Consider the following 22,149-nt stretch of genomic DNA (forward strand, 5'->3'; position numbering starts at 1 on the left):
CGGACTGGTTTCCCTGGTGACGGTTGCCAGGGTAGCGAGTGCTGGCGTCGTGAAGGGCGGAGAAAGAGCCGGTGGCCCTGAGGACAGACTTAGCCTCCAGCCAGGTCGCGGTACGTGCGGGAGGACCCAGGAGGGCAGGAGCGGAGCTGGGAACCGAACCCGGAGCCGAACCGGGGCAGATCGGGGACAGAACAGGGGCAGATCGGGGACAGAACCTGGGATCGAGCGGGAACAGAACCGGGGACAGAGGGGGGACAGAACCGGGGACCGATCGGGGACAGAACCTGGGATCGAGCGGGAACAGAACCGGGGAGCCAACGGGGACAGAACCGGGGACCGATCGGGGACGGAACCTGGGATCGAGCGGGAACAGAACCGGGGACCGATCGGGGACAGAACCGGGGACCGATCGGGGACGGAACCGGCCGAGCTTAGACTGGACTACATACCAAGATCTTGTCTTAAGGCAGGCAGATCGCTGTGAGTTGGAGGCCAGCCTGGTCTACAAAGTGAGTCCAGGACAGCCAAGGCTACACAGAGAAACCCTGTCTCAAAAACCAAACAAGAAAAGAAAAACAGCAGAGGTTTGAGCAGTTGTGGTGTCTGTGGTTTTCTAAGTGTTTGTAACTATTACATACAGCTTGCTTGTTGCTGATTTAGAAGTACAGTTGCCTTAAAAGGGCCAAATTCATCCACTTGTTCTAGAAATATTCGTTAGGCACCTACTGTGGCCCAAACCATTAGGTCCTGTAGCATGGCCTTGAACAAAGAGGAAGAAAGCGTGTGTCCTGCCAGGCGCGGTGGACATCCCTGGAGCAGGAGGATTGCCTGAGTCTGAGGCGAGCCTAGTCTACACAGCAGGCGGCAGGTCAGCGGCAGGAGGGGACCTTAAACTGCAGACAAGGAGGGTGACAGGAGACACACGGCGTGAAAGCGGGGCTGCTGGGAGGAAGTGGAGGAGGGGCCAGTGAGTAGACCCACAGCGAACCCCATGGTGATTTGTCCTTAGTCTGAGGTGCTGAAGACATCACACGGTGAAAGTCAGAGCATGTTTGCATACATGCATGGATGAATGTGTGTGTGTGTGTGTGTGTGTGTGTTTCTCTGTGTGTACGTGTGTACATGCATAGCAGTTTCTTAGAAAGTTAAGAAAGGTTTTACCACGGAACCAGCATTTTCACTTCATGTACTTTCCAGAGAAACGTAGATGTTCACAGCAATTTGATTCCGGGGCGTCCAAGTGGCAGCTAAGAACCTATAGGCGCAGGGTGGCTTCTGGGCTGCTTGGCCGTGAAAAGCAATGAAAAAGCCCAACCGCTGTGTGACTAGACATGTGAAACTCTGTGAAAGGCCAGCGGGTCAGCAGGGGCAGCGCAGGGTGGGGACAGGCGGGAGAATCTGCGAGCGAGGGCCGCTCGGGAGCTTCTGAAGTGGCTGAGATGCCTCCTGTGAGAGTGCTGGCCTGGCTGAGGCCACATCTGCCAAAGCAGAAGAGCGGCTGTGGTGTGTGAAGTGGCAGCTGGAGACGCTGAGCACGTGTCCATTGTGGTGGCTTAGGGACAGACGTACGGCTGAAGGTGTCTGGGCTCACAGGGGTTAACTGACAATAGGCTGTCAGACAGAACAGGCCAAATGCAGGGGCAGAGCCTGTGAGTCGCTCACCATGCCCACATGCGCTGCTGACTCTGTGCTGATGAGCATCCAGGGCAGAGGACGCAGAGACGTCAGGGAGAGATGCCCAGTCCCAGGGCACAGGAATCGTCTCCTAGATTAATTGTAACTGGGAGGCTGAGACTGACAGCATCTTGTAGCGAACTCCAACCTTTTTTGTTTTTGTTTTGTTTTTCAAGCCAGGGTCCCTCTGTGTAGCCTTGGTTGTCCTGGACCCACTTTGTAGACCAAGCTAGTCTTGAACTCACAGAGATCCGCCTGCCTCTGCCTCCTGAGTGCTGGGATTAAAGGCGTGCGCCACCACGCCCGGTGAACTCGGGAAATTTCAGAGCGGGGACAGAAGATAATGGTGGCTCTGTTGGTGTCCTGGGTCCTGGGTAAATAGGGTTTTCCGCATGCCATCGTGAGTCTCTCCTGGCCCATGGGAAGGAGGGACAGACATGGGCTCTCGAGAAGGCACATGTCAGAGAGACTTGATTGCACGTCAGACTCTTACCAAAGCAGTGCTTTGGAGTGTGTCTTCTCAGCCCAAACAGCGGGTCACCTCAGAGCTTAGCAGAAAGGTTTTCTGGTCTGTTTGTCCATGAGGTATGGGCTTTAATGTGTGTAAATTATAACTCAAGTAAATTATGTTTATGTACTTATTTGTTTTTGGTTTTTTGACACACAGTGTCATGTAGCCCAGGCTGGCCTCCTCACTCTCCTCTTGGGATCCAAAGCTGGGATTGTAGATAGGTGCCGCTCACCCAGACCTATCCCTTAACTCTGAAAGAAGTGATGCTGGGGCCCATTTCCAGAGGCTGGGATCTAGCTGGTTTGGGGATGAGCCCAGACAGGGTCAGTGTTGACGGCTCCTGGGAAATGCTAATGTGCGGCCAGAGTGGAAGCCGCTGACAGAAGGACATAGCGAACGCGTCAGGACAGTGAGGGCCCTGCTGCTGCAGTCTGGGCTCTAGGAGGGGACTCACGGACAGCTCAGTGGGAAACCTAGGCCTCAGTCGTGCCGCATGCTAGGTCATCCTGCTTCTGTTTTCAGGCAGGATGGCGGCCGATGAAAGCTCAGCAGACACTCTGCGGCTCCAGTTCAAGGCCATGCAGGAACTTCAGCACAGGCGGCTACAGAAACAGATGGAGAGAAAGAAGGAGAAAGAGCTGAGCTCTAAAGACAAGGCCAATGAGCAGGAGGGGTTTGCGGAGATCCCGGACAACCTCAGCCTCTTCAACATGGAGGAGCAGAGCCTGAAGGGCATCTTCGAGAAGAGGTACAGACCTCTCAGGCAGTGTTGCAGGCAGGCGGGGACGGCAGGGAGGAGGCGGCTGCAGATGGAGACATCTGGTCTACCCCGCAGGGGTCTGGAAGCTCAGAGTGGGGTTGACACCGATGGCTGAGGCCTCCTGTAATGACAGCGGTGCTTTCTGGATGAGCGTGCAAGGCAGTGTATTTAAGGCCAGAGGGAAGGACTGTAAACTCACCAAGACGTGGTTTGTCTGGATTTTCACTTTGCTTAAACCTACATCTCCAAGGAATAGGATGGAATTGATAGTCTGGCTCATTCTGTCTCTGCCTGGGGCTTTGATCTCTGCCAGTGCCCCCACACATGCCCTGGGAGACACCAGTACCCTCACACATGCCCTGAGAGATACCAGTGCCTCCACACATGCCCTGGGAGACACCAGCACCCCCACACATGCCCTGGGAGACACCAGTGCCCCCACACATGCCCTGGAAGACACCAGTACCCTCAAACATGCCCTGGGAGATACCAGTGCCTCCACACATGCCCTGGGAGACACCAGCACCCCCACACATGCCCTGGGAGATACCAGTGCCCCCACACATGCCCTGGGAGACACCAGCACCCTCAAACATGCCCTGGGAGACACCAGCACCCCCAAACATGCCCTGGGAGATACCAGTGCCTCCACACATGCCCTGGGAGACACCAGCGCCCCCACAATGCCCTGGGAGACACCAGCACCCCCACACATGCCTTGGGAGACACCAGTACCCCCACACATGCCCTGGGAGACACCAGTGCCCCCACACATGCCTTGGGAGACACCAGCGCCCCCACACATGCCCTGGGAGATACCAGTGCCCCCACACATGCCCTGGGAGACACCAGCACCCTCAAACATGCCCTGGGAGACACCAGCACCCCCAAACATGCCCTGGGAGATACCAGCGCCTCCACACATGCCCTGGGAGACACCAGTGCCCCCACACATGCCCTGGGAGACACCAGCACCCCCACACATGCCCTGGGAGACACCAGTGCCCCCACACATGCCCTGGGAGACACCAGTGCCCCCACACATGCCCTGGGAGACACCAGTGCCCCCACACATGCCCTGGGAGACACCAGCACCCCCACACATGTCCTGGGAGACACCAGCACATAAATGTCACTCTGTTCTGAAACTCCACAGTCCTCACTTTCCCCCCTTGTGTAAAGGTTGAAAGCTATCTAGAATTTTCTCAGTGCTCTGGACTTGACAGTGTCACTGGAGCACACATACCTATGCAGGTTGATGTGGTACATCCTGCTAGTGTGTGTGCATGTGAGTGTGCATGTGTGTGCATGTGAGTGTACATGTGTGTACATGCCTTTTACCAAAGACCATAGCCATTGATGAATTGTTTCTTTGCTTTTAGTTTTTCCCAGAATCTATATTTGCTTGCTTCTAACTCAAGTTTTTATGGTTTCTCAGTTTTCCAAATGACCTATTTTTTAAATGCCAATTGGGGAAAAAAAGGCTTTCCCAATAATTAAAAATATTGGCTCTTAAATATTAACTTTAGCTTGATCCAGACCTGTCTCTAGTGGGCCTGGCCCCAAACCAGAAAGAATGGCTTGTGGGCCACCCAGGCCTTTGGTGGAGTAATGTCAGGCCCAGCAGAGCTCATAATGGCTGTTACCCACAGTCACTGTCATCCATAAAGTGATTGCTCAGCTGTTTCAGGGCCTGTTGTATGCTGTGTCACTTGCCTTTTCCATCACTCAGATCATGAACCTGGCCTGAAGCAACTTCAGTGAGGAACAATTCACCGAGGCTCACAGTGAGAGAGCACAGTGCACAGCACACTGCACACAGCACACAGCACACAGCACACAGCACACAGCACACTGCACACAGCACACAGCACACTGCACACAGCACACAGCACACAGCACACTGCACACTGCACACAGCACACAGCACACTGCACACAGCACACAGCACACAACACACTGCACACAGCACACAGCACGCTGCCATCATGTCCGGACCATAGAGAAGGGCTCCAGGCTGTGGGTTAGCACACAGCGCATAGCACACAGCACACAGCACACAGCACACAACACACAGCGCACTGCGCACAGTGCACAGCACACTGCACACAGCACACAGCACACTGCACACTGCACATCGCACACAGCACACCGCACACTGCACACAGCACACTGCCATCATGTCAGGACAGTAGTGGGTTAGCTGGTTAAGGCAGGGAGCAGACAGCCCTACACCAGCCTCAAAGGCTCAGCTAAAACCCAGGGCTCTGCTTTGTGTCCCAAAAGTTCACAATCTCTGGTTCAGACGTGTGAGCCTGTGGGGGACACTTTATATCCAGTCTTTGCTGTGTGCCCGACACAGGAGCAATCCCAGACCCATCAGATTGTTTATAGTGCTTTGTGCTTCTGAAAAGAACTTCACAGGATGGCAGACAACATATAAACCTCATTTATCTGTATATGAATGTGTGTGCATGTGCATGAGTGCATATGTGCATATATGTGTGTACACATGTGCTTTTACATGTATGTGTGTGCATTTGTGGGATACAGCTGAGCACTGAGGAAATGTGTAGCCTCTGAGCTCTCGTGTGTCTCTGAAGCTGGGCAAAACTTCCGCAATGAGTCCAGTCTAAATTTCCTGTGGTATTTCTTCTTAACCAGCACGTGGTTTTAGTTTTTCTCTCAGCTCCAGATTTCAGTTTTTATGTCTTTCACTCCTTCCTGTGTTCTTTGTGCTGTTTTTAATCTTGTTTGGTTGCCATCAGAGACCATGGTCTGCAGTGGGCTTGGAGTTTGCCTTATGGCCTGCAGTCCTGGGGGGCTTGCAATAAGTGTGGGGGTGCTGGAGTGGGTCGGTCCCTAACGTGCCTGCTTGCAAGCAAGAAGACAAACGCGACCCCCAGAACCCGTGCAAACCCATGTTGTCACACAGATGCATTCATACACACATCCACACACATGTACACACTCACAGAGGGGGCAGGGATGCAATGCTACAAGGGCAGACCGAAATTCTAAGAACTAAAAATTGAGGCTGGTGTCTGGATTATAGGTGAGCTTGACTTACAGGCCCGCGAGAGACCCTGTCTCACAGAAGGCAGGTGTCGTCCCTGAGGGTAACCTCCACGCTTGTCCTCCCATCTCCAACACTGAGCAAGCCTTCGCACGCGGTGCATTTGCTCAGCTCCGGGGGGGGGGGGGGGGGGGCCAGTCGTATTTGTACAGACACTGTCTTGGTGCCCCCTGGTGCTCAGCCCTGGTACTACATGTCCAGACAGGCGTGGGTGCCTGTGGGGAGCAGCCGTGCACCTCTCCCTTGCAGGGTGCTGGAAGATGAAATCCAGCAGCTTCGAAGTGAGCTCAGGGAGACAGTCGACGAGAACGGGCGGCTGTACAAGCTGCTGAAGGAGAGGGAATTTGAGATCAAACACCTCAAGAAGAAGATAGAAGAGGACAGACTTGCGTTCACAGGTAACTCCGCCCATGGCTGGTGAGTCCAGGTGGGTGGGCCCAGTTGTCTGGAATCCCAGAGAGCAGTGCAGGGCTTCAGTGTGGCCACGGTGGTCTTTCTCTCCTTGGCGCTTGGCTTGGATGCTGCCTCACGTGCTGGTGCTGCAGAAGGGACGTGGCTGCTCTATGAGACACCCTCAGCAGCTGCGGTGCTGACGCTGGCCTGCAGGGCGCAGCTACACTTCCACTCTGTTGGTGCAGAGCTTAGCAGCCGAGGTGTGAGAACAACTCTGATTCTGCAGGTGTAGGCTAGGCACAGGCTCCGCAGTGATGCCTCTGACCCCACCACGTGCTGGCGCGGACTCTGCATACCTCCCAGGTGGGTGTAAGCAGAAAGCCCGTGACATCTACCGTGGACAGTAGCAGGGCTGGCCCTGAGTTTTCCAGAGCCCCTCCCTGTCTCCCCAAGCACATCTGGCAAAGTCCATCAGGGAAACTCCAGCAACCCGAAGGCCATGGGAGCTGGGTGCACGGACTCCAGCAACCCGAAGGCCGTGGGAGCTGGGTGCACGGACTCCAGCATCCCGAAGGCCAGGGGAGCTGGGTGCACGGACTCCATCATCCCGAAGGCTGTGGGAGCTGGGTGCACGGACTCCAGCATCCCAAAGGCCATGGGAACTGGGTCACCTACTCCCTCCGTTCTTTGGCTTTTCCTGTCCAAAACAGAAACTACAGAAAGACAAGGCTGTGGGGCTGCGAGTGGGGTGCGGATCTGGTTAAGCCAGTGGGCGCCAGGGAGAGCAGGGCCTGGGGTGGTTCCTCCTCCACAGCCCGCCCTGCTGTTCCATGTTTGCCATGTGACAGACATGTCGGCAGCGTCGTCCCAGGTCTGCTTAGCTCCACTCCCCATGTTGCCCTGGGTCTGGAGAGAGAAGTCTTGCTGCTCCTTGTTTTCTGTCCTTCCTCCCTCCCCTCCCCCCATCCACCTCCTCCTCCTCCCACCTTTTCTTCCCTCCACATCTCTGTGAAGCTGGGCAGTTCTGGAACCTGGGCCCTTCCTTAGCTTCCTGAGCGCTTGTCACCAGCTCACCACCAGGCATAGCTCGGTTTCTCACTTAACTTAGAATTACTCTAAGCACAGTGTACTACAGTTTGAATTACTTTCTCCACTTTCCGAAGGCTGCAGAAAGTTTAGCACACCACCCCCCCCACTAGGCCCCTTTGCATCCTGCTTGTGTTGTACGGTTTCGTGGGTTTATGACTCTTTTCCCAACAAGGTCTCATATAGCTGTACTCCATTTCTCTGAGCAGCTAAATCAGGCCTTGAACTCCTGTCCTTCTGTCTCCACCTCCCTCGTGCAGGGATTGCAGATGTGCCCCACATGTGGCTCGTAAGTGTGCTATGCCATCTGTCTGCAAGAGCTCACGTCAGTGACGAGGTTTTGCTTGTAGCTATTCTGCAGATTGTAAAGACTGCTTTCAGACAATAGCCTGTTTGCTACCTGCTCTGCTGCCGCGTCAGGAATGAAGCCGTCCTGGAGGAAGGCAAAGAAAAGGACTTTTGCCATTCTCCCCCGCCTTTTCTCTCTCTCTCTCTCTCTCTCTCTCTCTCTCTCTCTCTCTCTCTCTCTCTCTCTCTCTGTGTGTGTGTGTGTGTGTGTGTGTGTATATGTATATATTTCATTCATTTATTAATTTATTATGTATACAGTGCTCTGTCGGTATGTACACCTATAGGCCAGAAGAGGCATCAGATCACATTGCAGATGGTCATGAGGAAGCCACCATGTGGTTGCTGGGAATTGAACTCATGACCTCTGGAGGAGTAGTCAGTGCTCTTACCCTCTGAGCCATCTCTCCAGGTGCGGATCTTGGCAGTCTCACTGGCCTATCTTCCCTATTCCTTGGCTTCCTCAGACAGTCTTCTGATGGCTCAGTGTGGGGTTTTGTTGCTTTTGAGTCCTGAGAGGAAATTAACTACCAAGAAGACCAGGCTTGGATCCCTCATGTTTCCTCTATGAGTGTCAGCAGTTGCTTCCTTCTAGAAGCTTCCTGCTCCACACATCCTTTCGCGGGCTGTATTCCATGGGGACATGGGGCAGGGTGTTCGCAGCCATCCTGTCCTGAAACTCAGCTGAAATAGAGTTTCTTTTCCTGCTGGAGACAATGATTTCCTAAAGACCCTCCAATCTCCCTACTGTGTCTACAGCCAGTCTGAGGAGCCAGGGAGCCAAGGTCCCCTCTTGGGGCTGGATGGGGACAGTCTCCCTGGGTCCTTCAAGGTTCATGATCTGGGTCTGTCATGAGCTCGCTCTTGGTGAATCTCTTTAATGGTTGTAAGGCTTCAAGGGAAATGACTTTTTTTTTTTTCAAGAAGGAGTTTCTCTGTGTAGCCTTCGCTGTCCTGGAACTTGTTCTGTAGACCAGGATGGCCTGGAACTCAAAGATCTACCTTCCTTTACCTCTTAAAGTCGTGCACCACCATCACCACCTCCACCACCACAATCACCATCACCACCTCCACTGGCTGGGAAGTGACCTCTAATTGCCTCCCTCCTGGCCAAGCTCATGCTTTGCACAGCATCCTGGGCACAGCACAGAAAGGACAGCTGCACAGACTCCTGCTGCTCGCCCACCGCAGTATACCCTCCAGCATGCAGTCTGCTTCTCAACCACCGCAGTATACCCTCCAGCATGCAGTCTGCTGCTCGCCCACCGCAGTATACCCTCCAGCATGCAGTCTGCTTCTCAACCACCGCAGTATACCCTCCAGCATGCAGTCTGCTGCTGTCACCACAGTATACCCTCCAGCATGCAGTCTGCTGCTCAACCACTGCAGTATACCCTCCAGCATGCAGTCTGCTTCTCAACCACCGCAGTATACCCTCCAGCATGCAGTCTGCTTCTCAACCACCGCAGTATACCCTCCAGCATGCAGTCTGCTGCTCGCCCACCGCAGTATACCCTCCAGCATGCAGTCTGCTTCTCAACCACCGCAGTATACCCTCCAGCATGCAGTCTGCTGCTCAACCACCACAGTATACCCTCCAGCATGCAGTCTGCTGCTCAACCACCACAGTATACCCTCCAGCATGCAGTCTGCTGCTCACCCACCACAGTATACCCTCCAGCATGCAGTCTGCTGCTCAACCACGGCAGTATACCCTCCAGCATGCAGTCTGCTGCTCGCCCACCGCAGTATACCCTCCAGCATGCAGTCAGCTTCCCTGCACACCCTCAGGCCTCGCTGAGAGCACCCTGCCTTTCACCCACCCAGGCCGCTGTCTATGCTTCCTCTTCTCTCAGAGGCCCTCCCTGGCCTCCCTCTAGACTATCCCCTGTCACCATCCTCTCAGCCTCTGTCATTCTGTGGCACGTGGCCCTCCCGGAAGGTGTAGTGCATACCTGCCTGATGTTCCTGTGGCCTGTGGGGCCTGCTGGAGAGTGAGGTCTCCAGGAATCTGTTTGTCCCCACTAAGTCGCTACCACTGATGGGGTCAGCGCCTAGGAACTCAGTAAATGCTCTGTGAATGGATTTATCTTGGTCACATGTTGCCACAGCTCTGCGGAACAAACAGCCATGTGATGTCAGCAATATTAAGCACTAGGAATTTATTCAGTGGGGCTGTGGAACAGTACACATGCTGCCTTACACCTATAAAGACCCAAGTGTCATGTTCCCTAAAGCCAGGGGTGGTGACACTTGTAACGCCACACTTGAGAGCAAAGGCAGCTGGAGCTGGGATGCCCTGGCCAGCCCGGGCAGCTTCTTGTCCAGGCCAGTGAGAGACTGTGTCTCAGAAACAAAAGGATGGATGGCACCCTGAGGAGTGACACCACAGTCGGCCACCCTGAGGAGTGACACCACAGTCGGCCTATGATTTCCATACACATTTGGCCTATGTGTATATGCGTGCACACATGACACACATATCTAGGCGAATTTGGGGTTTAGCTAGGATGGCTTCGCTTTGTCCCATGTGTCCCTCCTCAGGAACCAGCCAGCTGGGTCTAGCCAACATGTGTGCGAGATGACATAAGCAAGAAGCCAGTTTGGCTGTATCTTCCTACACTGTCTCAACTGACACAGCATTGGCCAAAGCTGGTCTCGTCAGGGACTGTGCCCTGCTTGTTAGGGTTTATAGCCGGCTCTCTGCGGAACCAAGTCTCTGCTATCTTTATTATTTTTTTCTCATGTAGCCCAGGCTGGCCTCAAACTCAGTATGTAGCTTCTTTCTGGTCTTAAAGTTTCCCTGGGGACCTGCTGACTCTCTGGGCAGCCATGTAGATTTGGGGTGCAGGTTGTGTTTTTAATGGAACCTGCAATCTCTTTCATTTTAGGGGCGACTGGGATGGCTGGAGACCTAGTTGCCACCAAAATCGTTGAACTATCCAAAAAGAACCGGGGGCTGATGGCGGAGTCAGAGGGCGCGAAGGCCAGGGTGAAACAGCTGACCAATCGCATCCAAGAGCTGGAGCACGAGGTAAGAGCCCGGGCTGCTGCTCCTCAGGAGGGGACTCCAGGGAGAGCCACACGTGGTGGTCTACACAGAGCTCAGCATTTGCAGTGAGGTCCCCAGTATCTCCACGTCCCGAGAGAGGAAGTGTGTGAGACAGCAGCGAGGCAGCGAAGAAGCCTAGCATGGTGTGGCTGAGGGAGACTGACTCAGCGCTTCACTGTGAGATCTGTAGCTGCTGGCATGGCCCAAACGCCGCCTCAGTCCCCACCCATCAGTGGCTGCAGTAGTGGCTGTGCTGCCAGGTCTCCTGAGACTGCCAGCACGGGGCCCGGGGTGTAGAAAGCAGTAGGTAAACACGTGCTCAGTCAGTTCCCAGGAGCCCTGCTGACCTGAGGCACGGCCAGGAGCAGCGGCCCTACTGTGTGCTCAGTCAGTTCCCAGGAACCCTGCTGACCTGAGGCACGGCCAGGAGCAGCGGCCCTACTGTGTGCTCAGTCAGTTCCCAGGAACCCTGCTGACCTGAGGCACGGCCAGGAGCAGCGGCCCTACTGTGTGCTCAGTCAGTTCCCAGGAGCCCTGCTGACCTGAAGCATGGCCAGGAGCAGCGGCCCTACTCTGTGCTCAGTCAGTTCCCAGTAGCCCTGCTGACCTGAGGCACGGCCAGGAGCAGCGGCCCTACTGTGTGCTCAGTCAGTTCCCAGGAACCCTGCTGACCTGAGGCACGGCCAGGAGCATCGGCCCTACTGTGTGCTCAGTCAGTTCCCAGGAGCCCTGCTGACCTGAGGCACGGCCAGGAGCATCGGCCCTACTGTGTGCTCAGTCAGTTCCCAGGAACCCTGCTGACCTGAGGCACGGCCAGGAGCAGCGGCCCTACTGTGTGCGGTCCCTCCATCTCATCTAGCCACAGACCCATCTGCTCCAACAGCCGCACAGCCCAGTGGTTCTGCTCCCTTAGGAGTTAGAGTGGGTTCCTCAGGCTGGAGGAGCCTCTGCAGCCTTTCCCGAGTCCAGAGTCGAGTCCCGAAACCCTGCATGACCCACCTGGTCCTCATACTTGTCAATGAGCAAGGGTTTCTAGGATGTATTTCTAAAGAATTGCCTTGGGACCTGTGCCACTCACTGGAGGGCGTGGAGGGGGCATGGAGGGTCGAGTCCTGGGAGCCACGTGAGTGTGTGGCACAACACCCAGCCATGCAGGGGAAAAGAGAGCAACACCCTGACAGGCAACAGTGGCAGGGGCTGCTTGAAAGGGCCCAGCCAGAGTTTGTGGGAGCAGCACCATGCACTGGGCCCAGAGGCTCATCTTGCAGAATAGGAAGGAAGCACAGCAGGCCAGCACAGCCAAATGTGCAGGATGATGTCAGGGCCGGGAGAGGTTGGCCCTGCCCCAGTCACTGTGGCTACCATGTAAAAAGAACAATTGAAAAGTCACTGAAGGCTGGCTGCCTACAGCAGGCTCCATCACAAGGCTGCCCCATGTGTCAGGCGCCCTCTGCTCACCTGTGACCCACGTGGCAGGCACCTCTGCTTGTGACCCTGTGACCCACGTGGTTCCTTTATTCCCTACCTCCTATGCTGGAAGAGTGTCTTTGTTTGGGTTTTATTCCGTGACCACGCAACTCTTAAAAGGGAAACGTTTAATTGGGGCTGGCTTACAGTTTCAGAGGTTTAGTCCATTATCATGGTGGTTTGAATAGGAATGGCCCCACAAAAAAAAAAAAAGGAATGGCCCCACAGACTCATGTGTCTGATTGGTCCATGGGGAGTGGCACTACTAGGTGTGACCTTATTGCAGTAGGTGTGGCCTTGTTGCAGTAGGTGTGGCCTTGTTGGAGTAGGTGTGGCCTTATTGCAGTAGGTGTGGCCTTGTTGCAGTAGGTGTGGCCTTGTTGCAGTAGGTGTGGCCTTATTGCAGTAGGTGTGGCCTTGTTGCAGTAGGTGTGGTCTTATTGCAGTAGGTGTGGCCTTGTTGCAGTAGATGTGGACTTATTGCAGCAGGTGTGGCCTTGTTGGAGTAGGTGTGGCCTTGTTGGAGTAGGTGTGGCCTTGTTGGAGTAGGTGTGGCCTTATTGCAGCAGGTGTGGCCTTGTTGGAGTAGGTGTGGCCTTGTTGGAGTAGGTGTGGCCTTATTGCAGCAGGTGTGGCCTTATTGCAGCAGGCGTGGCCTTGTTGGAGTAGGTGTGGCCTTGTTGGAGTAGGTGTGGCCTTGTTGGAGTAGGTGTGGCCTTGTTGGAATAGGTGTGGCCTTGCTGCAGTAGGTGTGGCCTTGCTGAAGTAGGTGTGGCCTTGTTGGAGTAGGTGTAGCCTTGTTGGAGTAGGTGTGGCCTTGCTGCAGTAGGTGTGGCCTTGCTGCAGTAGGTGTGGCCTTGTTGGAGTAGGTGTGGCCTTGTTGGAGTAGGTGTGGCCTTGTTGGAGTAGGTGTGGCCTTGCTGCAGTAGGTGTGGCCTTGCTGCAGTAGGTGTGGCCTTGCTGCAGTAGGTGTGGCCTTGCTGCAGTAGGTGTGGCCTTGCTGCAGTAGGTGTGGCCTTGCTGCAGTAGGTGTGGCCTTGTTGGAGTAGGTGTAGCATTGTTGGAGTAGGTGTGGCCTTGTTGGAGTAGGTGTGGCCTTGTTGGAGTAGAACTGTGTTTCTGTGGAGGTCTGAGATGCTCAAGCTACATCCCGTGTGGCACACAGTCTCCTTTTACAGACTCTCAACTTCTTCGCCTTCCCCATGTCTACCTGCCACTGTGCTTCTCAGCCATGACAGTAACGGGGTCTGCATGTATCAGCTGTCTACAAGCATACTTACCAAGTGCATCCACAGCATCCCTAATGAAATATTTGCCTTTATAAGAGTTGCAGTGGTCATGGCGCACAGCAATAAAATGCTAAGTCAGCTATCATGGCAGACTTGGTGCTGGAGAGGGAGCTGAGACTCCTACATCTGCATCCACAGGCAGCAGGAGAAGAGAGTGGCACTGGGCCTGAGCATCTGAGACCTCACAGCCCACCCCCAGTGACACACAAGGCCATACCCCAACAGTGCCACCCCCAAAGAGTCTAGAGGGCCATTTTCACTCAAACAGCCCCAGAGAGTGTGGCTGCACTGTGGTGATTTATTAAGATCTTAGCAGATCTCTGGGCTGCCCTTCTGGAACAGCTGGGGAGCAGGGCTGAGCATCGGTTGAACCTCTCCTGTCACAGGGATCTCGGAATGGAACACTCCTTCCATTAGTGGTCCACGTGTGAGCCAGGGCCTCAGACATTAGAGCAGGTGGCCACACCCAGCAGCACTGAGTGCTTCCGTCGGCTGTGCAGCTGCTGAGCAGAACCACGTCTTAGCACCAACTTTGCTTTTTCAGCTGCAGATGGCACCAGCCAAGCCTCCAGCAAAGCGGGCCACTGACGCAGGGGCCAAGCCGCTGAAGACCCACTCGGGAGACAGAGCCTTGGTACGCATTCTCCTCATGCTGAGCCAGAGAGGTATCCATCACGTGGGCCTCCCCTCCCAGTGGGCTCTCAGGTACCCTCCCATAGGCGCCCCCCCTGCCCCCAAGGCCTCCTTTCTGCCCTCGTGGCCTCAGAGGAGCCCCAGGGAACAGCCCCCTGCCTGCACCCTGTGTCCAGATCACCCAGCAGAGGCAGGGAAGGCAGCTCTGAGCCACTTTCTGTGGGAACTGTGGGAACTGGGAGAGCTGGGGACCCCAAGCCTTGGGGACACAGACCAAGAGGGAAGGCTGGTCTACAGAGATGCCCGCTCCCAGACTGTTGATTTTCTTTTTTTACTTTTATCCTGGGAGTGGGGCTAAATGCAGGTGGACATCTGGGCCACATGGCCAGGCCAAGTCTCTTTGGCCGCTGCTTCTCAGGAGTTCCATGGACTTCCTACAGCTTACTCTGTTGGGCCTCTCTTTCATGCTAGCATTACAGGAGCCCCACCATGGCCACCCTGTTCCAAAAAGCCCAGGCCCCTTGGTCCACTGGGGCAGCATGGCCTGATGGGTACTTAGCTTGCTAACCAACCTCACTGTAGTCAGGACAGTCTGTAGCAGCATTGGCAATAGAAGCTCAGATTGGGAGACTTGGCCAGGACAGCAGAGGACCAGGGTTCTAATCCCACTGCGCTGTCCTCAGCCCTGTGCGTGCCAGGACAGCTCTGCTCCTTTGCAGACTTGGTTTTCATCACTGATAGGAGTTTGGCTGGTGTGGCTGTGGAGGCCCCAGGAATGTCTACAGAGACAGAGAGACAGGATATATTAGTCAGTGTCTCCCGACACTTGCTTTAAACATCATCTTCCCACCGTCGTTGTCATGGAGACTGTGTAGCCCTGGCTGACCTGAAACTCACTCCGTGGAGCAGGCCTTGAACTCACAGAGATCCTATTGCCTCTGAGTGCTGGGATCAAAGGCGTACACCACCACACCCAGCTCAGACATTTTTCAAAGAGAAAAGACAAAGCTGACGCCCTGGATCCCAGCATGCATCTTTCATGGCTCTTCTTTGACATCACAGACCGAGCACGTGGCCTGTGCTGACAGGCCCGTGGCTGGGGAGTCATGGTGTGCCTGCTGAGCTGACCCTGTCCCTGGGCACAGCAGCGAGTGGCCGTGCCCAAGGAGTATCTGGGAGGTGTGGACCCTGTTGCCTCCTCTAGATGCTCCGGCCTCTAGATGTGTATGTGCAACACCCAGGCCAGCCAGGGTCCGGTCCATGCTCTGTCCTGTCCGGCCAGATCGTCCAGGCCCCTCACGACTCAGCTCCTGCCCACCTCTGCTCTGCATCTCAGGGAGCTGGTGGTTGATGAGGGCTCCACCCCTGCCCAGTTAGATAAATACACGCCATGCACAGCTAAATAGTAGCCTGATTGTCCTCAGTATTTAGGCCACGAGTGACCACTTTGTTCCCATCCTTCCCGGCCAGCTAGAGAGCCCAGAAGTGAAAGCGCTGCAGGACAGGCTGGCAGCCGCCAACCTGAAGATGAGTGACCTGCGCAACCAGATCCAGTGTGCGAAGCAGGAACTCCGCGTGGCCCAGAAGGTTCTCCAGAGTCGGGGTGTGGGGCTTCCTGTGTGGCCAGGATTGGTCCCAGGACAATCCCAATGGCCCACTGGCTTCTTTTCCAAAGCAGGGGTGCTTACTCTTGCGTGTGCTGGGGAACGGGATGGCCGGCTTCCTGGCGGGGAGGAGGGGGGGCTGCCCACTACCCTGGGATCTGCCTATGCACTGAGGAGATTAGCTCTGCCCACCAGGGGGAGAGCTGGGAGCCTTCTGTGTGCCTCTCCCCACCTGCTGCCCTGCGCCCTGGTAGACCCTGGGTTTCCACTCAGTATGCTGCCTTGCCTGTGGCTCAGAAGGCTGCCTGGCCCACCTGCTGCATAGAAAAGGAACATAGAATGTGTGCACTGAAAACCCCTTCACAGGAAAATGGTCAGTGACAGAGTGTTGGCCTCCAGGGCCAGCTGCCCCAATCTTTGTTGGTGTTAACGTAGTGAATTTGGCTTGTACCCTCCTTGCTGGAACCACTCAGACTGGCCAAGAGTTACAAAACAGTGTTCCATCGTGGAAACGAGGCCAGAGACTTGTCCTGCTGGGTGGGCACCAGCTGGGTGACACGCAGAAGGTATTGGTTCTACCTCAAAGCCTTGAGGTAGGCCTAGCCTCGTACAGCTTTGGTGGCTGCAGGGTCAGGCCTTCCAGAAGCACAGCAGCAGCATTTGACTCTGTGCTTTCAAGAGACTTGGCAGAGGCCGTCACTGAGGGCCAGACCTCTGTGCCTCCTGAGCCACCCAGAATTTGTGGTAACAAGTAAGTAGTGCAAGGAGACAGGCACTGGCCAGCGCAGTGGCAACTGTGCTTGAATGTGTCAGGAGCAAGGGGCCCTCTGGAGCAGGGCAGTGCTGGAGTGTCACAGAGAAGGCTGGGGTGATGGGCAGAGCATGCTCAGGCCTTTACCAGCTGAGGTGGGGGGCCATGAGGGTCCCCACCACAGCGCTGCCCCAGTCCCACGCGTGGGTAGCCTTTCTCCCATGTACTCTGAGCACCTTGCTGTATTTCAGGTTCTGGCCAATGAGGTTGGCGAAGACGTGAACATCCAGCAGCTCCTGGCTTCCCCGGGCACCTGGAGGGGAAGGGCGCAACAGATTCTCGTCTTGCAGAGCAAGGTGAGTGAGTCCTCCTGGCCCTGAGCAGGGGCTTGACGGGCCCCCCCAGAAGTGCTCGCCCTGACCCTCACTAGAAGCTGGAGCACACAGTGCTGGCGCAGGCCTGCGGGCCCCACCCACAGCATGCCCTTGCCGAGTGGAGGGGCTCACACTCTCCTCCCCAGCTGATTTCGGTTCGTTACTGCACACGCATGCACTTATGTAACGCTTTCCACATGCCCAGCCCTGGCACGTAACCAGCCCTGCAGCCTTGAGTTTTTGTCTCTGCAGGCATGTTTTCCCCGAGTTCCTGCTAATCTGGGTGACTGCTGTAGTGCCTGGCTTCTTCCATTTCATGCCGGAGGCGTGCAGTCCTTTTGAAAGTTTTGTGAACCAATAACACAGCTGGCTCTCCCGCTTCATCTTCTAAATATTTTGGTGCACACCAGAGGTATTGGGAGCTGACTGGCCTGAGTTCAAGCCCTAGACTCCCCTCCCCTCACAAATTACTCTCTCTGTGCCTCAGTTTCCACATCAACATAATGGGGATAACAACAGCACCCCTGCCCTGAAATCCTTAGGCTGTTGGCAGGAAGGACTGTGTCGGCCTGTGTTGGGGCGGTGCTCCTCAGGACAGTGCCATCCTGGCGAGCACTTGGCAGAGGTTAGCCGAGGCTTGCTACCTCATTTGCCTGTAGACTGAGACGTGTGGCTCCCTCAATCCCCGAGGCACACCACCTGCATTCCCAGGCCTCAGGTCTGCACCCTCCTGGGTGGCTCTTTAATTAGGGCCATCCACAGAGTCCTTGAAGCCATCGTAAAGGGGAATGGCCCCTCTCCAAAACTTAGGGTCCTAGAGATGTGAGTTTGAGTTTCCTCACATTGAGGCCCAGCACATGCAGCCTCAGCAAATCTACCATTAAGTGTAGGCTGAGTGAGGAATGACAGATTTATTTTCCTGTCCTTATATACTGCCATACAGTATAGGACATGCATGATCTCATCTGATTCTTTATTGTGGCATAAGAAGCACATACTAGTGCCAGGCATGGTGGCGCATGTCTGTAATCCCAGCACTCAGGAGGCAGAGGCAGGCGGACCTCTGTGAGTTCGAGGCCAGCCTGGTCTACAAAGTGAGTCCAGGACAGCCAAGGCTACACAGAGAAACCCTGTCTTAAAAATCCAAAAGAAAGAAAGACGTACTAGAGAGAAGATCACCCCTGGCATGTAGCATGGTGCTGGAAAAACTAGGCAGCCACTTAGCATAAAACTAGAGCCCTACCTCTCACCTGTAAAATGCCGACTCAGAGTGTATCAAGCATCAGAGGTCTCAGCGTAAGACCTAAGACCCTGCAAATGCTCTGGGAAGAGATGACACATGGGCCTCTGAACAGGCGCCATATCACACTAAAAGGATCAGCAAATAAAACAGCCAGCAGAATGAAAAGACAGCCTGCCGAGTGGGGCAGCCTCAGCCAGTTGTTGCTCGGAGTCTGTATGTATGTGTGTGAATGCTGCTCAGAATATACACATATATTTTCTAAGCATATGTGTTATATTTTACATATGTACATTCTGAATATATACTGAACTCAAGAACCCTAACGAAAGAACAACTCCTGGGTGTGCACCCGAGGGAGCCTCAGCACAGAGTGCCAGAGCTCTGACTGCTCTCTGGCCTCGGCATGCCTGCCCATCAGTACATAAAGTACAGGCTCAGTGGGCACGTGCAGGGAAAGAGACGTGAACTGTATAAACAGTAGCATTTTAGCCATAAATAAAAAATAAAAATATGGTATTTTCAGGAAAGTGAATAGGCCTGATAGCATTGTGTTAAGTAAAGCAAGCCACACTCATGATGCAAGTATTTCATGTTTTCTCTCACAGAGGATTTTTAATGACTTTAAAGAAATAGGCAAGGAGGAGAAAAAAACGGGGTGGGGGCAGAGGCAAGGGGCGGGGGGGAGATGAGTGGGCATGGTTCAAGCAAGGTTACAGGTGTGAGGAAGTGTCACAGAGAAAACCACTGTCTTGTACATTTACTGTGTGTTAATATTTACAATAAAAAGGAAATATTTGCTTTAAGAAAGAAAATCACCTGTGGCTTTTGTTAAAATGCCTTCTGGGCCCTCCCTCCTGCTAGGGCCCTCGTTTTGGTCTGTAGTGAAACTTGGGGCATGCTAGGCTCAGGAGGGTTGATTGCTGAGTCCTCATGAAGCACTGTGCCCTCGGGCAGGCCGGTTTTCCTGACAAGACTGGCAGTTGGAGAGTGCAGCAGCCTGGGTGCAGTCGGAGGGTGCAGGAGCCTGGGTGCAGTTGGAGGGTGCAGGAGCCTGGGTGCAGTGGGAGGGTGCAGCAGCCTGGGTGCAGTGGGAGTGTGCAGCAGCCTGGGTGCAGTGGGAGTGTGCAGCAGCCTGGGTGCAGTGGGAGTGTGCAGCAGCCTGGGTGCAGTCGGAGGGTGCAGCAGCCTGGGTGCAGTGGGAGTGTGCAGCAGCCTGGGTGCAGTCAGAGGGTGCAGGAGCCTGGGTGCAGTCGGAGGGTGCAGCAGCCTGGGTGCAGTCGGAGGGTGCAGGAGCCTGGGTGCAGTGGGAGGGTGCAGCAGCCTGGGTGCAGTGGAAGGGTGCAGCAGCCTGGGTGCAGTGGGAGTGTGCAGCAGCCTGGGTGCAGTGGGAGGGTGCAGCAGCCTGGGTGCAGTCGGAGGGTGCAGCAGCCTGGGTGCAGTCGGAGGGTGCAGCAGCCTGGGTGCAGTCGGAGGGTGCAGCAGCCTGGGTGCAGTGGGAGGGTGCAGCAGCCTGGGTGCAGTGGGAGGGTGCAGCAGCCTGGGTGCAGTGGGAGGGTGCAGCAGCCTGGGTGCAGTGGGAGTGTGCAGCAGCCTGGGTGCAGTGGGAGGGTGCAGCAGCCTGGGTGCAGTCGGAGGGTGCAGCAGCCTGGGTGCAGTGGGAGGGTGCAGCAGCCTGGGTGCAGTGGGAGGGTGCAGCAGCCTGGGTGCAGTGGGAGGGTGCAGCAGCCTGGGTGCAGTCGGAGGGTGCAGCAGCCTGGGTGCAGTCGGAGGGTGCAGCAGCCTGGGTGCAGTCAGAGGGTGCAGCAGCCTGGGTGCGGTGGAACTGTGCAGCAGCTTGGGTGCAGTCACAAGGAAGGGGCTCCCTCACAGACCCCCAGAATCATCCCTTCTAAACTAAACCCCTTGGACAGAGTCTCTGCCGAAAATGTCCCTGGCCTGGGCCTGACCTGTGCCCATGGCATGTAGGTGACAGGACCCATGAGTGAGGACTGGTGGGACACCGAGCTTTACTGCCCTCAGGTCCGAGAGCTTGAGAAGCAGCTGGGACAACGTGAGAACAAGACTGCAGATGCGCCGAGCTCTGAGCTGCCTGTCAATTTAGACCCAAGAAAGCTGACTGCACAAGAGAAAAACCTGCTGAGGATCCGCAGCCTGGAGAGGGGCAAGCAGGAGAGCTGGGAGGTGAGGCAGGCCCAGCCACTGGCTTCAGCACACGGGGACAGAGGACACACAGCACCCAGCAGGGTGTGGCCACCCCTCACAGGCCACAGAGGAGAGGGGGTGCTTGAGGCAGCCAGCTTGAGCTGCCTGGGTCCAGTCAAAGAATGTAGGTGGTCCAACCATGGCAATTTGAGGGGAGTCACGCATAAGGAGATGTGTGGGTGTCTTTGACAGTGTCCTTGTGATAAAATGCCTGACAAGAGCGACTTGAAGAAAGGGTTGGTTTCAGCTCCCTGTCAGGTTAGGGAAAGGGTGGTGGCAGTGGTGGGAACCAGAGACGGACGAATGCAGATGTGTGGCTGGCTTCCTTCTTTTTTTCCTTTTTGTTCAGTCTGGCAAGCAGCCAAAGGAATGTCCTAGCCATATTCAGGGTGAGTCTTCCCTTCTCTGGAAACACCGTTGTAGGTATGCCCAGAAGTGTGTCTTCTAGGTAATCACAAAGCCTTGATAGTGATGGTGAACCCTCACACGGGCTCACACCCCTAACAGTGGAACAGGGTGGGCCTGAAGGGAGCCCGGCCAGGCTCTGAACAGAGTGCATGGGTCAGTACTTGAGGTGCTGACCGGGCCTGACAGAAGCTTCTAGCACCGAGGCATTCCGTACCTCCCCAATGGGAGAATCCCCATTTGCACATGCCTCTTCCAAGCCCTGGGCCAGGCAGGCCAGCTCCATCACAGCCTCTTCCAGCCTCCAGGGTAAATAAACACCAAGGTCCTTTGATTTGGGAGGAGACATAGTCCCCTGACTTTTGGGCAGGTGAGGGGAGGTGGAGGGAGATGTGAGACAGTGCTGACAGTCCCTCCGAGAAGTGACCAAGGTAGAAACATGAGACTGGCACCTGGATGCGAGGGATGCTGAGGCTACCCCCGGCCCTGATGGACTGGAAGGGGAGATGCGGAACAGTGAAAAAGGACTTGCAGCCTGAGTGTGAGGAGGAGGAGCTGAGATTAGGGATGCTAGTGTGGCCTGCTCCTGCGCAGTGCACGTCCTCTATGGGAAGATGTTTAGACAAGGTCTGAGTCACAGCGGCCATGGGAAGGAGCAGCACCAGGCCAGTGTCTCCCTCTGTCTAGGTTGTCACAAGAGCCTGGGAAGTGGCAGGTAAACACTAGCTGCTGCCCGCCCAGCCGGGCACACCCACCTGTCCCACCATTGTATCTGCCTATGACCCTGACCTAGGCGGGGTGACAGCACTAGCAGTAACGAATCATAAGCAGGAGAGGATGCCGCTTACTCCCCACTCACCCTGTCACACTGCCCACTCATCCCCATCACTGACCACTCACCCCATCACTGCCCACTCACCCTGTCACTGACCACTCACCCTGTCACTGACCACACACCCTGTCACACTGCCCACTCACCCTGTCACACTGCCCACTCACCCTGTCACTGACCACACACCCCGTTACTGACCACACACCCCGTCACTGCCCACTCACCCCGTCACTGACCACTCACCCCCATCACTGACCACTCACCCCGTCACTGACCACTCACCCCGTCACTGACCACTCACCCCGTCACTGACCACTCACCCCCATCACTGACCACTCACCCCATCACTGCCCACTCACCCCATCACTGCCCACACACCCCATCACTGCCCACTCACCCCGTCACTGACCACTCACCCCGTCACTGCCCACTCACCCCATCACTGACCA

The 22,149-nt window shown here is 55.4% G+C and overlaps 1 protein-coding gene across 7 annotated transcripts in view; it reads left to right on the plus strand.

Annotated features, from left to right (window-relative positions):
* The first annotated feature begins 1 nt into the window (after position 1).
* The window catches only part of CCDC13 (coiled-coil domain containing 13), a 43,431-nt gene continuing 21,283 nt past the window's right edge, over positions 2-22,149 (plus strand). For 2 of the 7 annotated variants that reach the window (XM_084754198.1, XM_084754200.1), the window contains exons 1-8: positions 2-110; positions 2,708-2,933; positions 6,271-6,419; positions 10,740-10,882; positions 14,201-14,321; positions 15,764-15,969; positions 16,896-17,000; positions 20,281-20,442. In XM_084754198.1, the coding sequence (XP_084610324.1) occupies positions 2,713-2,933; positions 6,271-6,419; positions 10,740-10,882; positions 14,201-14,321; positions 15,764-15,969; positions 16,896-17,000; positions 20,281-20,442 (1,107 nt within the window). In that variant the 5' untranslated portion in view covers positions 2-110; positions 2,708-2,712. Of the gene's footprint in view, positions 111-2,707; positions 2,934-6,270; positions 6,420-10,739; positions 10,883-14,200; positions 14,322-15,759; positions 15,970-16,895; positions 17,001-20,280; positions 20,443-22,149 lie in introns of all 7 variants that reach the window. The other 5 variants (XM_084754201.1, XM_084754203.1, XM_084754202.1 and 2 more) reach the window with 3 other exon arrangements.

Source organism: Acomys minous (genome assembly GCF_964271855.1).
Source record: "Acomys minous genome assembly, chromosome: 13".
In the NCBI taxonomy this organism is placed as follows: domain Eukaryota; kingdom Metazoa; phylum Chordata; class Mammalia; order Rodentia; family Muridae; genus Acomys; species Acomys minous.